The sequence below is a fragment of the Pelophylax lessonae genome (genome assembly GCF_965119305.1).
Source record: "Pelophylax lessonae genome assembly, chromosome: 3".
Taxonomy (NCBI): Eukaryota; Metazoa; Chordata; class Amphibia; order Anura; family Ranidae; genus Pelophylax; species Pelophylax lessonae.
The window spans coordinates 196203983-196220579 of NC_138770.1; the positions used below are offsets into that span (position 1 = coordinate 196203983).

Sequence of the window (16597 nt, forward strand, 5' to 3'; positions counted from 1 at the left end):
AAATGGCATTTTAGTCAAAAGACTATAACTAAAACTAAATCGAAATTTGCTGCCAAAAATTAACACTGGTGCATGCTCAAAGCATAAATAATAACATATTAGATTTTTCACTCCAGGACCAGCAGTAGTATATAATGAGTTTGGAAATTGTAGAGAAATGCTTAAATAATGCATAACAAGTTACAATTGAACTACACCCATTTGATTATAGATGACTAAAATGAGTTTTAGTCCACTAAAATGTAGGGCGTTTTAGTCGACTAAAATATACTGGAGTTTTAGTCGACTAAATACGACTAAAACTAAAACACTTGCAGAAGACTAAAATAGGACTAAAACTAAAATGCCATTTTAGTCCTAAGACTAAGACTAAAACTAAATTGAAATTTGCTGCCAAAATTAACACGGCTTCTTACCCACTGTCAAGAACATTTTCCTTTCACTTGGAAGGAGGAGGCTATTACCTACTTTGAAATCCAGATTCCGGCAAAACTATTGGAACTGTATGACAGGAGTTTTCAAACTATACTGGGGAAAATCCAGGGGGACCTCAAACTATGGAACAACTTAAACGTGTCCTGGTTTGGGCATTCCACCTTAATCAAAATGAACATTCTCCCGCGATTACTCTACTTATTTCAGGCTATACCAATTGTGATACCTTCCTCCTCCTTTGCTGCCTACAAAAGGAGTTGCTCTTGCTTCCTTTGGCAGAATTCCCATCCGAGCATAAGATACACACGTCTTAACCTGCCAAAACCCAAGGGGGGAATTGGCCTCCCCGACCTACATAAGTATTACATGGCGTGCTTACTTACGAGAATGGTGGACTGGAACATCCATTCCCATAGGAAAGTATGGGTCACCCTGGAAAACTCACCTTAACATCTCGTTCCCTGGCTTTCAGCTAGAGGAGTCCCTTTGACAATCCCACTATTGGCCCAGTTTTAGTCGCGCATGCAAAGATCGCACATTCTCGTCAAGGCCAGGCCCTCTTACGTCCGTAAGAGCAAATCCAGACTTCCCTCCTGGACTATCAAAATTTTTTTTAGGTTCAGAATGGCCACACAGAGAGGTCCTGGCGTACCAGTTCTTTTTTAATGGAAAACTCCACACTTATGATCAACTAACGGCTCTCTCAATATCTGGTACATTTCCTTTCTGGGCATACTTACAAATACACCACTTTTTTTTATCACACTTAACCAAAGTTATCTTGTGGTCCAGGCCTCTCACACAAAATATATGCTATAAACAATCCCCCCAAAGGCAACTAGTCTACAATATACTCTGGGTTAATGCATACCACACACATACCATTAGAGCCAGGCAAGCATGGCAAAGGGACCTGCAACATACCCTTACAGGTGAGGAATGGGGTGACATAAACAAACATACACTCAAGGGCTCCTTAAACGTGGCTATCCAGGAAAATGGCTACAAAATTTCCAGTCACGCTGGTACAGAACACCTGCATTACTACATAAATTCTCACCATCACTCCTGAAGGTGTGCTGGAGATGCGGCTCAGAGGTGGGAACCTCATTGCACATTTGGTGGGCCTGTGAGATGATTCACCCATTTTGGAAAAGGATCCACGACACCAACACGGAAATTACAACCTACACACTTGACTGTACACCAGAGAAAATACCTGTTACACCACACATCTCTATCGAAGAAAAAGTACAGAACGTCATTAGCCATGCACTTGGTCAATGCAGCCAGACTCTGCATCCCGTACACTGGTGATCCACGCATGTCCCGCTTGTAAGGGAATGGTTTAATAGAATTAATAAAATAGAGAAAATGTAGGAGTTGATCCATATCTCACAAGACAGCCTGTCTGAATTCATGTCTACTTGGCTTTTCTGTTGCCATTTTAAAACTGCTGACGATACAAAGCCGTCTCCAGGTAAATTTCCATAGTATTTCAAGCTGTGTCCTATGCTCTCACATCAGTCTGTAGACTGAGAAACATGATAACGAATATGTGCCAAAGTGTCTATCGAATCGTTACCACATAAGGAGATATGGGAAAGTGACTGCCCCGCAGCCCAATCCCACCCCCCCCCCCCCCAAACCTTCCCTTTTTTCTCTTCCCGCTTTCTCTTTCCCCTCTTCATGTCCTTACCTAGAAGCCTCAACCATGAGAAGCCAGTCAGGTTAGGAAACGATCATTGCTTACCCTATTGATGTAACCTCAATACACCTGGAGGAGCCTGAGTGCTTGTACTACATTTATATGTCTTACTGTTTTAGACCTACAATAAGAACTTACAATGTTCTATTGTTAAAGATCTGATACAATCTTGTCAATTATAGGTTTGCAATTTACCACCACCTTGGCAGGTTTTTCGTGAAACTACCAATTGTGTATCTGTCACATGCTGTCCTACATTACCCTTATTGCTTATGAGAAAAAAAAAAAAAAAAAAATTAAAGCGCCCCTGTCCCTCCGAGCTTGCGTGCAGAAGTAAATGCATACGCAAGTCACACCCACATATGTACAAGTGTTCAAACCACACATGTGAGGAATCGCCACGATCAATAGAACGAGAGCAATAATTCTAGCCCTAGACCTCCTCTATAACTCTAAACTGGTAACCTACAGAAATTTTTAAAGCGTCATCTATGGAGATATTTAAGTACCAATGTTTGTCGCCATTCCACTGTGTGCAATTTTGAAGCATGACATGTTGGGTATCAATTTACTTGGCGTAACATTCTCTTTTACATTATAGAAAACAATTGCGGTAACTTTACAGTTTTCTTATTTTCTAATTTAAAAAAGTGTATTTTTTCCCAAAAAAATTGCGTTTGTAAGACCGCTGTGCAAATACGGTGCGACAAAGTATGGCAACGATCTCCATTTTATTCTCTAGGGTCCCTGCTAAAAAAATATATATAATGTTTGGGGGTTCTAAGTAAATTTTCTAGCAAAAAATACTGATTTTAACTTGTAAACAACAAGTGTCAGAAATAGGCCTGGTCCTTAAGTGGTTAAAGTTCACTAAAAAAAAAAAAAAAGCTAAATTTTTTTGCAGGTAAAATAAAATAAATGTGAATTTTCTCTCAATTTTTATTTTTATTTTTTTTTTTTTTTTTAGGAACCTGGAAAGCATTTCACCTGGGATCAGCAGATCGCTGGTGCCATGCAGGACTCCTACAGACTGTCAGTGTGAGCTATCTGCCCTGTACATTGTATGGCCAATGGCCAGGCAGTTTCACACTGACAGGAAGACTCAATGATCTACCACAGTGCTCAACAGTGCCATGGTAGTTCATTGAGAGCTACAAGTAGACAGCCACAAAAGATGTTGGGACTTGGTAGTTCCTCCATACACAGAGCTCTGTGCATGAATGCCATGACCATGTGGGCAGTTCCCTGCACAGCACCGTGGTTTTAAAAATTTGACATCTAGTATGGGGAATAAACACTATACAATGTGATTGTACAATCTCCTTTGGATTTACCAAAACTGCGTAATAGCAGAACACACCTAAACGTTCCATTTAACTTGTATCAAATCAAGCAGACCCTTGCACTACATTTGAGGTGGAATCAAAAAATTAAGACTACTTTTGTAACAGGTCAACAGATGGCAGCACAAGGCTGCACGCACAGTCACAGGGAGCATTGACCTTCATAACTCAGTGTGCAAAAAGACATTGTCCTGTGTACATCGGGAGCTGTGCAACTGGTGCTATTCTGACCATGTGCGATACCACATCTGCTATTTTACCATGGACAGCAAGTTAGAACAAACGTGAGAGTTTCTTGCAAGAAACAACATGATCTAATTTCTTCACCTACCATACTCACCAGATTTGGCTCCTGTGGACTTCGCCCTCTTCCTGAAGATGAAGATCAAGCTCAAAGGTTGCCGTTTTGACATAATTGCGGAGATCCAGTGCGAATAGCAGAAAGTGTTTGACAAACGTCAAAAAGAAGACTTCCAGGACACATTCTAGAAGTGGCAAGAATGTTGGGATCACTGTACAAGGGGGTTATTCTTAAGGCGATAGTGTAGATAAAGTACAGAACTTGTCTCAAAACTTTTTGACACCACCTAGTAGTTGATAGCAGATATAAAAGAGATTGGACAATCGGGTTGTATAGTGTATGGTCATCTTTACAGGGACACAGACAGCAAAAAAAAAAACACTTGACTGTGGTCCTAACCCTTCGCTGCTCAGTAAATCTCACAACACACATTAAAGTCTGATTGTACAATCTCCTTGAAGTGTAACTAAAGTCAAAACTATTTTTAGTTTTGGACAGTGCAGAAGGGAATTAGAACTCCTCTTGGGTTGTTATTGCTGTCCGTGTACCCACTTTGGAGATTCTGCCTATTTGTCCTGTTTAAAATTATCACTGAAAGTGAAAGTAAAAGAAAACTCTGAAACCAGAACAGGAAGAGAATGGAAATCTTCCAATGAGGACACTAGTTCTGATGACAACCAGAAATTCCCACACACTTCCTGTTTTGGCTATGGGCATGGAAGTGAAGGCAAATCTTGCCAATCTGACAAAAAAGAACTGACAGGGATTATAACCCTCCTCCATTGTATTCAAAATGAAAAAAAAAGTTTTGCCTTTAGTTCTACTTTAAGATTTACCAATGAGTATGTAGTAAAAAGGCCGGCCTTTGATAAATCTAGATTTAGTTGTACAGTCAGATTGTAACGTGCATGGTAAACCTAAAAGGACTGCAATTTGTTGTTTTTTTTTTTTTCATATAAGCAATGCTCAATAGATTTGACAAGTTCTAGTTACATTGTAGGATGAGCTCCTCGAAGGCCTGCCTCTGTTCTCGATCTCTCCTCCTCAGTTCACTGGAGATGTGGATCTTCCATCCGGGGAATCCTCCGGCCTTAATACTGCTAGCCATCGCAGTGCTGAGATGTCTGTGTGGGCAGCAGACTCACATGGTCCCAGGATCAGCTCTAAATGTCCTATGACTCAGTACTGGATCTGCATGCCTATGGCACTATATCACATCTGCTGCCCCTCTGTGTGATCACCTTGAATACTGATGCCCTGAATACAGACATGTATTCACACTTACTACCAGAGGCTCTGTATTTGTGTGTGTGTGTAGAGAGGGAAGGTCACAGGCTGTATATATCTACACTCCCTCCATTATTTGTAGAGCTGTGAATGTGAGCAGGCTGCACTATCCCTGTATGTGAGTATGGAGGTACACCTGTCACTCACCACCCCTCCATCTCTCCATACATGTATATACAGGTCACCCCTCTAGCACCCCCAGCTTCCCTCAACCACCCAGCAATTATCCCGCGACCTCACTTCTATCCTAGCAGGTATGGCTTCAGGCTTGGCTATTGCTCCACTAGAGTGTCTCATGTGGATGACGTCACCTAAAGATGACCCAGTCCCAATCCGCCTGACAGGAAGTGCACATGCGCATTGATAGCGGCGGGCCTGTAGTATCCGGGTGCTGGCTGCTACCAGCGCACGAATACTGTATACATTCCCTTGCCTACACAACCGTTTTACTGTCACTGGTTACACTGCAGCATTGAATTACAGTTTTGCTGCTGGGTTAAAAAAAAAAATGTATGTTGACTAAATGCTGCTTGACCTCGTTGCATTGAGAACGCCTATTGGGCAAGATTATGCGGTAAATCTAAGGTGATTGGTTGCATGGTCTGTGCGCCGCCTCCGCTAATGATTGGCAATTTCTTTGAGAATTTTGTTGCTGTGTGTCATATCGCGAGAAGAGGAAAGCTCAGTTTTTGGGCCAAGTAGGTGAAGATGGAGCTGTATGACGAGTTGCCGGAACCGCCGCAGCTTCTCGGTGAGCGGAGAGGACCTGTGCAGCCCATATCTCAGTTCTGGCACGGGGGGGAGGGGGAGTTCCAGGGACACAAGCCTAAGCTGGGGAGGTTTGTCCCTGGTTCTCAGTGCACCATGGTTGGAGCTGTACAAGGGGGAGCACATTGTTATTATTATGTTTTATACTAAAGCAGCTTATGGCCCCTTTTCACTGCGGCCTAAAAATGCTCAGTACAGTGTTTTTTGTTTTTACTGTGCTAAAATGCAGCCCATTGTTTACAATGTGCCTGTACACACAGGAGCAGAAACAAGCGCAAAAATAGAAAAATCTGCATTCCTGGTCAGTATTTTGTGCCTGTACATACAAATATGCACTTGTGCCAAACTTCCTTTATTAAAACAAAACTAGAAGAATACTCACAAATACACGCATGTGCCACACTTCCTTCATTAAAATAAAAACTAGAAGAATACTCATAAATACACGCATGTGCCACACTTCTTTCATTAACCACTTTACCACCGGAGGATTTTGCTGTCTTACGTCTGGGCCACTTTTTGCGATTCGGCGCTGTGCGACTTTAACTGACAATTGCGCGGTCGTGCGACGCCGTAACCAAACGAAATTTACGTCCTTTTTTTCCCACAAACAGAGCTTTTTTTGTGGTATTTGATCACCTGTGCGATTTTTACTTTTTGCGCTATAAACAAAAAAATAGCGTAAATTTTGAAAAAATAACAATATTTTTCACATTTTTTTTATATGAAATTCCCCCCCCAAAAAATGTAAAAATCAAATTTTTTTTTTTTTTAAATTTTTGGCCAATTTGTTTTCTGCTACATATTTTTGGTATAAAAAATCACAATAAGCGTATTTTGATTGGTTTGCGCAAAAGTTATTGCATTTACTAACTAAGGGAAAGATTTCTGTCATTTTCGGTGTTTTTTTTTTTTTTTTTTAACGAGTAATGGCGGCGATCTGCGATTTTTTTTTTTTTTTTTTTTTGCGGGACTGCGACATTGCGGCAGACAGATCGGACCCTTGACTGACATTTTTGACACTTTTTTGGGGGTACCAGTGACATTTCTATAGTAAGCAGTGCTATAAATATGCACTGTTACTGTAAAGATGACACTGGCAGGGAAGGGGTTAATTTTATTGGAGAGGGAGGGGTTAATGTATGCCTGGTGCTTACTAACGTGTGTGGGGGGAGGTGACTGAGTGACACAGGGACAGATCGCAGGTTCAGCTATGCTGAACCCTGCAATCTGACCCTGCCTGTCGCTTCAGAGATCCGCCCGCTTTGTTTACACAAGCGGGCGGATCTCCACACTCGATTCCCTGACGATCGGGGAAGGGCGGCGGTGATCACCGCCGCTCCTCCCCTGGCCCGACTCCTGCTGTGACTGAAAACAGCGGGATCGAGCCTCGCCCAGAAGGGGAGGAGTCCAGCGACGTAGTACTACATCGCTGGACGGAATCGAGCCACTTTGCCGCAGTACAGTCAACGTGACTGGTCAGCAAGTGGTTAAAATAAAACTAGAAGAATACGTGTGAATACTCACAAATGCACGCATGTGCCACATTTTTCTTCATTAAAATAAAGGTAAAAGTATAGGTGTGCATACTTGCAAATACAAGCACGTTCCACGCTGTCTTCATATAAATGAAGCTAAAAGAATGTGCATGCTTGTAAATACGCGCATGTGCCACACTTCCTTCTTTAAAGTAAAAGTCCAGGCAAAACCTAATTATCGCTAAACCTGCTCTGTGCCACATTCTAAACCTAATCTAGCTAACCCTGTAAAGCAAAAATCACTGTACTTACCTATTTTACAGCTGATCCGGTCCAGTCCCAGCATCAGCTGTGGCTTCAGTGTGGAGGCAGCCGACAAAGGAAGCCCTATAGTAAGTCTATGGGTGACGTCACTTCCCAGCCATTTCAAAGCCGTTGTCTGTCCTCTACTGCAGTGGTCCTCGTGGGGCCCACTAACAGGCCAGATTTTAAGTATTACCTTGGGGAAATGCAGACTAGAATACTGCAATCACTGAGCAGCAAATGAGATCACCTGTGATGTAATTTAGTTATCTTTCAAACCTGGCCTGTTAGTGGGACCGGAGTTGAGGACCACTGCTCTACTGCACAGAGCTTCCGTCACTGAAGATCGGATTGGCTGCAAAATCGGTAGGTACAGCAATTTTTATTTGCTTTACAGAGTTAGATTAGGTTTAGAATGTGGCAGAGAGCAGGTTTAGCGATAATTAGGTTTTGCCTGGACCTACGCTTTAAAGCTAGAAGAATACGTGTGCATACTGAAAATTAGGCGCATGTGCCACACTTCCTTCATTAAAATAAAGTTAGAAGAATACGTGTGCATACTCACAAATACGTGCAAATGATATACAGCCTGCCTTCATGCTTTTTCTGCCAGGAATTTCTGATGCTCATACATTCGTACCGTGTGCAAGGGGCCTAAAGCAATACTTGCACACTACACTGATGTATGAAGTTCAGATATTTCTGGCAGAGAAACGTGCTGATGGGCTGTATAGCGCTTGCAGGTACATCAGTCAAACATCAGGCAGTGCACACGTCTGGGGTTATTTGCACATAAAAATACTGACCGGCAATGCAGATTTTTTTTTTTCTTATCTATATACAATGCAAGTTTACGCACCTGAATGCACAGGCCCATACTAAAAAATGGCCTGCGTTTAGATTGTTAAAGAAAAATGCTGGAATGCCTAAACACTTGGCATTTTTAGGCATCCCTTGTGCAAAAGGCCTTAAAGTGAACTTTACCCATAACCACTAGATAAAAAAAAAATGTTCTTTAGCACGGAACATAAATTCTCCATTAATAAGTACACTACCAAAATGAGTGTGTGCCGTAAATTGCCTCCAGCATTGCTCCTGTTTTCTTCTTCCTGGAGGCTGCCATTTTGTTGAAGCCCAGAGTCCCTGAACAGGAGTAAATCGTGAGGCGGAACTAAACCTGTCGATTTAAAGTGGAACTTTAGTCAGAAAATTAAGTCCTGCTAGATAAATTCAGGCTGGTCCCTTTTGCAGGTTTGCTAAATAAAACAATAAATATCCAGTAATACACTGTCACCCTGCTCTGCACATGCTCAGTCTCCATTTTTAAGCACTGCCGAGTTTGTAGAGGCCGATCTGCTGACAGCCTTAAAGGAGTTGTAAAGGCAGAAGTTTTTTTTATCCTAATGCATTAAGATAAAACGCCTTCTGTGTGTAGCAGCCTCTCCAGCACCCCCTAATACTTACCTGAGCCCCATCTCTATCCAGCGATGTCCATAAATCCCTCAGCTGTCTGGGACTTTCCCTCCTGATACGCTGAGACACAGCAGTGGCACCATTGGCTCCCACTGCTGTCAATCAAAGTCAATTAATCAGGAGAGAGAGGGAGCGGAGCCAAATGGCAGCTCCATGTCTGAATGGACACACGGACCTGCAGCTCGGCTCGGATGCCCCCATAGCAAACTGCTTCTGTGGGGGCATTTACCAGGAGAAATGGGCCAGGCGCTTCAGTCAGGGACCCAAGAAGAGGAGGATCCAGGCTGCCCTGTGCAAAACCACTGCACAGGGGAGGGGTAAGTATGATATGTTTGTTATTTAAAAAAAAAAAAAAAACACAACTTCACAATCACTTTAAAGGATAAGTTCACTTTAAAAATGTAGCACTACTCCCTAGGGAGCTTCTGGTGATGGGTTCCCCTGGGTTAGCGATGAAGTAGTGATAAATGAACCTCTTTAGATAAGCTGTACTGTACTGCAGAACACACTTCCTGGCACCCCCTTTTGTTCCTATTCTTCAGGGCTTTGTACATGGCACCCCCTTTACTGTAATACTCTCCGTGTGAGCTAGCTCCTTGATCCCAATGACTTCACTGGAGTGGTCCCCCTTCCTGGGCCAGACCCTTTGGCAGGTCCCTCAGTACTCACGGACACTGTTTTTCCCAAGAGACTCTGCCAGCAGCTCCACTGCCAATTACACCGGATCCTCTGCAGCTCAGCTCCACACCTGGTTCACTAGGCATAAAACCTTCCTTACACACTGCAGGAGGAGAGACAGCCGTCTACCTCCTCCTGGGACTCTGCTTCCCGCCAAAGACACCCTGTCACATGCCCCCTCTGCTTTTATGAGCAATCCCAGGATGCATTGCAAGAATACCCTCCCACTGGGACTCCCATAAAAGCTAATGTGTCACTGGCTGGGTTTCCTCCACTGTCCAACAAGCTCCCTCTTTGGATACAGTGGGGACACTCCCTCAGACCAAGTAAATCACAACTGGAAACACATGACAGGCAACCTAATAGATCAGGCTCCCCTGATAAGCAGCAGGAGCAATATATGCTTTACCTAGTACGTACCTAACTAGGAGGGTGCTACAAAAAAAAAGAGCATTTATTATTTTTTGTTGCAGGATCCTGGAAAGCATTGCACCAGTGATCAGCAGATCGCTGATGCCATGCAGGTCTTCTGCATAGTTTGTATTGGCTTACCCATACATCCCAAGCCAATACTTCCTGACATGAAGACTCAATGAACTACCACAGTGCTCCACAGCGCCCTGGTAGTTCTTTGAGAACTACAAGCCAACCGCCACTAAGGATTGCGTGGAACATGTAACATGTTCCCAAAGGTGAACTTATTCTTAAAAAACCCTCCTATCCTTTATAGCCAAGGAAGCTGCTTCTGTTTGATCTACAACTGCCATGATGCTGCACATGTAATCAGTTATGACACTAGACATTTGATGGTTTGACAATTTAGTTGAGGACACAAGCAAATATCCCAGCATTTCAGGAAGTAACAATTAATTTTAAACCGTTGAATAGATGGGTTTAGTTCCGCTATTTTACTGCTGTTCAGGGGCTCTGGGCTTCAGCAAAATGGCAGCCTCCAGCAAGCACAAAACAGTAGCAATGCTGGAAGCAATTTACAGAACACTAATTTTGGTAGCATATTTTTTAATTTGGACTTTCCTTGCTAAAGAACATAATTTTTTTTTTTTAGTTGTTATGGGTAAAGTGCCACTTTAACAATTTAAAAAAAAACAGGAATGGCGGGACTGCTAACTGTCACATTTGCTTGTGTCCTCGACCAAACTGACAAACCATCAAATGGCTGGTGTCATAACTGATCACACGTACAATACCATGGCAGTTGTGGATCAAACAGAAACTAAGATGGCAGCTTCCTTGACTGTAACGCATAGGAGGGTGTAATATTTGCTTTAAAGGATAAGTTCACCTTTGGGAACATGTGAAATGTTCCCCCCGTTTTTAGGGTGGAACATGTAACATTCCCAATGCTTCAGCCGCTGTCCGCTGCCCCTTCTCCCTGTGGCAGCAGTACAGGGAGAAGTTTCCATGCCTGGCAGTACAGGGAGAAGTTTCCATGCCTGGCTGTGCGAGGCTCCGCCCACACGGCTGTGTCATTCATTCACACAGTTCTGTGTGTGAATCAACTACAAGCCCTGAAATCCTTTTCGGTTGTTGGCTTGTAGTTCTCAATGAACTACCACGTGGCTTGGTTTGTTCCTGTCCATGAATCTGCCTGTCTGTATGGGTACACCGATATACTGACAGGTCTGCAAGAGACCTGCATGGCACCAGCGATCTTCTGATTGCTGGTGCAATGCTTTACAGGCTCCAAAAGAAAAAAAAAATAATGCACGTTTTTTTGTTTTTTTTTTACCTGCAAAAAAAAATGTGCATTTATTATTTTTTTTCTAAAAGGTGAACTTATCTTTTAAGGTTGTCAGCAGATCGGCCTCTACAACTTTGGCAATGTCTAAAAATAGAGAGCAACTGAGCATGTGCAGAGCAGGGTGAGAGTGTATTACTGCATCTTAAACTGAATAGACACTTATTTTTAATGTTTTACATAGCTATACCTGCAAAAGGGGCCAGCCTGAAGTCATCTAGCAGGACTTCATTTTCTGACTAAAGCTCCATTTTAAGACAGAACGAAAGGATGAATATTTATCTATCCAGTGGTCCCTCACAAGCATCTTTTGAGTGCCAGTTTTTGGCCTTTTCATTGACTGGCACAGGAGCCAGTCATCCCTGCACTCAGAGACTGGTACTGCCCTATAAGCCTAGTTTCAAGCATAGATTGAGTAGGCAGGTAGGGGCATTTCATTGCTGAAGAGACAGTGCATGCCTCTTATGCAATAGAAGCCGACCTGCTCGCTGTTTCATACAGCAAAACTTTAGTTCCAAATGAACCCGCTCTATAGATAATGGAGATGTGTGTCAGCATTATAAGAACACTATAAGGAGAGAGGGGGAAGGGTGCTCCTGGGTGATATAATAATAGCCCTGTGGTGGTGGAGGAAGGGGGGGGGGGGTTGATGGAATCTACACCCAGATAATGAGATATAACAGTGTTGCATTGTGCTTCACATTCAGCAGATTCTCCCTGGAGAAGAATTCATGGGCTACCATTATAAGCACACTGGCCGTCTACAATGTCTTCAATAAAACTGTATTAAAGAGGATTATTTGTCACCTCCCTGTTTTGTGTTTTCTCCTTTCCCCTGTTACCTGATTTGCTGATTTATGCTCAATAATCATACTCTCAGCCAATTTGGGGGTGTTCTGTAGTGAACCACCGCTCTCACTGGGTCTGGTGCTCTTATCACCTCAGAAGCTGGATGTCTCTTTCTGATTCTCTTCCCTGGTCAGGCACCCCACAACACATCAGGAGACCGGCTGCGAGAACCAGGAAGAGACCACCAGCTTTGCATAGCGTTTTCAACTGCTGACCTACAGCATCCTGGGATGTGTAATCTGTTTATCCAAAGAGGCCTTTGGAGCTTTTAGGCTTCACCATTTTCAGCTAGGTGATAAATGAGAAATTCCAAAGTGGGGCTGCATGCAGGGAAATAAATGTGTACATTTTTTTTTTATTTGTGAAAGAAAGAGGGGTATTCATATTCGGAATAGTAGGTATGGGGAGTGAAGGGACACTCAATCACTTCCTGTCCGCAGGACGTCATATGACGTCCTGGATTTTAAGTGGAGATATCTGAATGATGCCTGCAGCTGCTGGCATTCAGATATCATTCCTTTTTGCCGGCGATTCCCTGCAATGTAAGAACAATCCTAGCGGCTGTTCATGCTTTATTGTTTCTACAGGTGGAGGGAGGGGATTGCCAGAGGGTCCTTGGCAATCTCTGTGACGTCACTTTCAGTGCCGGCAGATGTGAACACTGCCGTGTTTTTAGCTAGAAAGGCAAAGATCGCATTTTTTTTTTTATCTCAGGCTTTCCAGCCTAGAAGAGAGATCTGGGGACTTCTAGAGCTCAGATCTTTCTGTAAAGACGAAGACCTGTCATGTCCTATGTCTTTGTAATAGAAATAAAAGTGGTAAAAAATATAAAATCAAGGGAAAGTTTAAAAATAAAAAATAAAGCATCCCTGTCCCCATGTGCTTACATGCAGAAGCGAACACATACGCACGTCGCGCCCAACAGCATTCAAACCACACATATGAGGTATCGCCGCAAACATTAGAGCGAGAGCAATAATTCTAGCACTAGATCTCCTCTATCGCTAAACTGGTAACCTGTAAAAAAAAAAAAGAGCGTAGTCTATGGGTATTTTAAAGTATCAAATTTAGCTTCATTCCACGACTGTGCGCAATTTTAAAGCCTAACAGGTATCTATTTATTCGGCGTAATATCTTTCACATTATAGAAAAAATGGGCCAACTTTAGTATTTTTTTTTTTTTTCTTTTTTTAAACATGTTCGAAAAAGTGCTGCTCAAAAACCGTGTGATATGAAAAGTTGCAAGTCCCACTATTTGATTCCCTAGGATCTCTGCTAAAAAATATATATAATGTTCGGGGGTTCTGAGTAATTTTCTAGCAAAAAAAATTAGGATTTTTGCATGTAGGAGAGGAATGCCAGAAATGGCTTGGGCTGGAAGTAGTTAGAAAAAGCAGGCCTTTTCTTGCACCTTTTCTTTACATGTAAAAATCTGTATTTTTTTTTGCTTGAAAATTACTTAGAACCCCAAAACACATTGGGCACGTTTGAGTAACAGCGACAAACGGCGTACATTTTACTATCCATAGGCAATGCTTTAAAAGCCTCTACAGGTTACCACTTTAGCTCAGGTGCTAGAATTACTGGCCACGACATTCACGGGGATACCTCCCAACTGTGGGACGGTAGCTGTTTGCGCACGTGCAGGACTGATGCATGCGTTTACCATTGCATGGGAGCATGTGGGGATGGGGACGCTTTAAAACGGAGAAGGTAGAATGCCAATTCTGCGGGTGAGAGTTAGCTGGAGGAGGGCCAGGGTTTGGGGCATTATCCCCAGACATTAGGAGTAGTAGGAGGGTGAGGGCGGTATGGTGGAAGAGGAATATATACAAGGGCAGGTGTTGCAATGAAGTGGCAGTGGTGACATTGTGTGGGCTTAGAATGGGCAGGGGGTGATAAGTGCAGTAATATTGAGAGGGCAAAAGTAAGGCTAGGTGTTTGATCTTGGTCAAGGCAGCACAATAAAAAAGTAAGTGTAACTTCCAAAAAGACAAGTATAAACAGCAGTTTCTAAGTCTTAGCGAGGCAAAAGTTGAGTTCAGTCATGCAATGTAGCCCAGTGTTTAAGAGAAGAGCTTAGTCAGTGGTTACCAATGGTTACAGCGAGGCAGGTGTGGATTGCAGGCAGGCAAAGTGGCTTTTGTGTTGCAGGCAGTTACTGATGGTTACAGCGAGGCAGTCAAAGTGGTTTTTGTGTTGCAGGCAGTTACTAATGGTTACAGCGAGGCAGGCAAAGCGGTTTTTGTGTTGCAGGCAGTTACTGATGGTTACAGCGAGGCAGGCAAAGTGGTTTTTGTGTTGCAGGCAGTTACTGATGGTTACAGCGAGGCAGGCAAAGCGGCTTTTGTGTTGCAGGCAGTTACTGATGGTTACAGCGAGGCAGGCAAAGTGGTTTTTGTGTTGCAGGCAGTTACTGATGGTTACAGCAAGGCAGGCAAAGTGTTTTTTGTGTTGCAGGCAGTTACTGATGGGTTACAGCGAGGCAGGCAAAGTGGTTTTTGTGTTGCAGGCAGTTACTGATGGGTTACAGCGAGGCAGGCAAAGTGGTTTTTGTGTTGCAGGCAGTTACTGATGGTTACAGCGAGGCAGGCAAAGCGGCTTTTGTGTTGCAGGCAGTTACTGATGGTTACAGCGAGGCAGGCAAAGTGGTTTTTGTGTTGCAGGCAGTTACTGATGGTTACAGCAAGGCAGGCAAAGTGTTTTTTGTGTTGCAAGCAGTTACTGATGGGTTACAGCGAGGCAGGCAAAGTGGTTTTTGTGTTGCAGGCAGTTACTGATGGGTTACAGCGAGGCAGGCAAAGTGGTTTTTGTGTTGCAGGCAGTTACTGATGGTTACAGCTAGGCAGGCAAAGCGGCTTTTGTGTTGCAGGCAGTTACTGATGGGTTACAGTGAGGCAGGCAAAGTGGTTTTTGTGTTGCAGGCAGTTACTGATGGTTACAGCGAGGCAGGCAAAGCGGCTTTTGTGTTGCAGGCAGTTACTGATGGTTACAGCGAGGCAGGCAAAGTGGTTTTTGTGTTGCAGGCAGTTACTGATGGTTACAGCAAGGCAGGCAAAGTGGCTTATGTGTTGCAGGGAAGGGTGTAGGCAGTTACCTGAAAGAATGGAGCAAAGAAGGCAAAAAAGCTCACATATCAAACATCAAATCCATGTAGACTCTCCCAATACACTGGATACAGATGGTCAGCTGTTGAACCCATCCATGATCATTTAAAGCAGAATTAAACCCTCCTATCCTTTACAGCCAAGGAAGTTGCCATCTTAGCCTACACCAGCCATTTTTGATGGTCTGACAAATAAAACTAAAATCTAAATTATAACTTTATTTTCACTAGAACTGAATAGAGTGAATTTTCCCAGCAAAGATCCACACCTCTGTACCATGTTGCTCTGTTTTTTGGTGATCCCCTGATATTCTGGATTTAGTTGTCTTTGTACCATGTTACACTCTGTATATTCTGCTGATAGACTCTGTCCCTTCCACATCTACTTCCTGCAGCAGCTAGAGCCTAAAGCACTCCCCTTTGTAGTCTGATGATAAATGGAAATCAATACATCCTAATTAGTATTCAGTCCTGCCCAGTCACACCTACAGGAAGAGTCCAAACCTCCCAAGTCCCGCCTCACAGATCACCGCATTATTCAAAAAGGAAACCCCTTCATACACAGCTGAAAGCTAGCTGTGCTGCTGCTGGGTAGGACTGAATGATTCACAATTAGAATTAAATCCTGCCCAGTTAAATATTCCAACCAGTGTAAACAGGGTGAGTCCTGCCCTCCCATAGGCCATTTACATATGAAGGAAACCCCTTCATAATAACCCTCCCGTAGCCCTTCTCTGTAGTCTTGCAGTAAGCCATTATTCTTTGTCATTCTGCAAGACCGGAATGACACCGGAGGAGGTATGACAGATTTACACCTTTCGCCACCCATATGAAGGCCCAGAAACACCCACGGTAACCCTGGGACCCACCCACAGCAGCTCCAAGATTTGGTACAAGTGACTCCCATAGCCCAGCTTGAAACTACAAAGGTTCTAAGGATCATGGGACATTTAGTATCAGGACTGAAAAAGGAAGGAAACAGGAAGTTAGGGAACTTTGAAATTCAGCCAGGAGGAGTGGCGTCATAGACACAGAAACCTGCTGTATACAGCTGAAGGAGGTAAGTTACACTGAAATTGACAGTGTGTCTGGGATTCACTCACATACAC

The 16597-nt window shown here is 43.3% G+C and overlaps 2 protein-coding genes across 7 annotated transcripts in view; one reads left to right on the forward strand and one right to left on the reverse strand.

The window, feature by feature from the left end:
- The window catches only part of ATG16L1 (autophagy related 16 like 1), a 101970-nt gene extending 96888 nt beyond the window's left edge, over window positions 1-5082 (reverse strand). For all 5 annotated transcript variants that reach the window (XM_082249970.1, XM_082249969.1, XM_082249968.1 and 2 more), the window contains exon 1: window positions 4781-5082. In XM_082249970.1, coding sequence (XP_082106096.1) covers window positions 4781-4895 — 115 coding nt within the window. In that variant the 5' untranslated portion in view covers window positions 4896-5082. The remainder of the gene's footprint in view (window positions 1-4780) is intronic.
- Window positions 5083-5718: 636 nt separating this feature from the next.
- The window catches only part of ILKAP (ILK associated serine/threonine phosphatase), a 50989-nt gene continuing 40110 nt past the window's right edge, over window positions 5719-16597 (forward strand). The window contains exon 1 of one of the 2 annotated variants that reach the window (XM_082251950.1): window positions 5719-5825. In XM_082251950.1, coding sequence (XP_082108076.1) covers window positions 5783-5825 — 43 coding nt within the window. In that variant the 5' untranslated portion in view covers window positions 5719-5782. The remainder of the gene's footprint in view (window positions 5826-16597) is intronic. The other variant, XM_082251951.1, reaches the window with a different exon arrangement.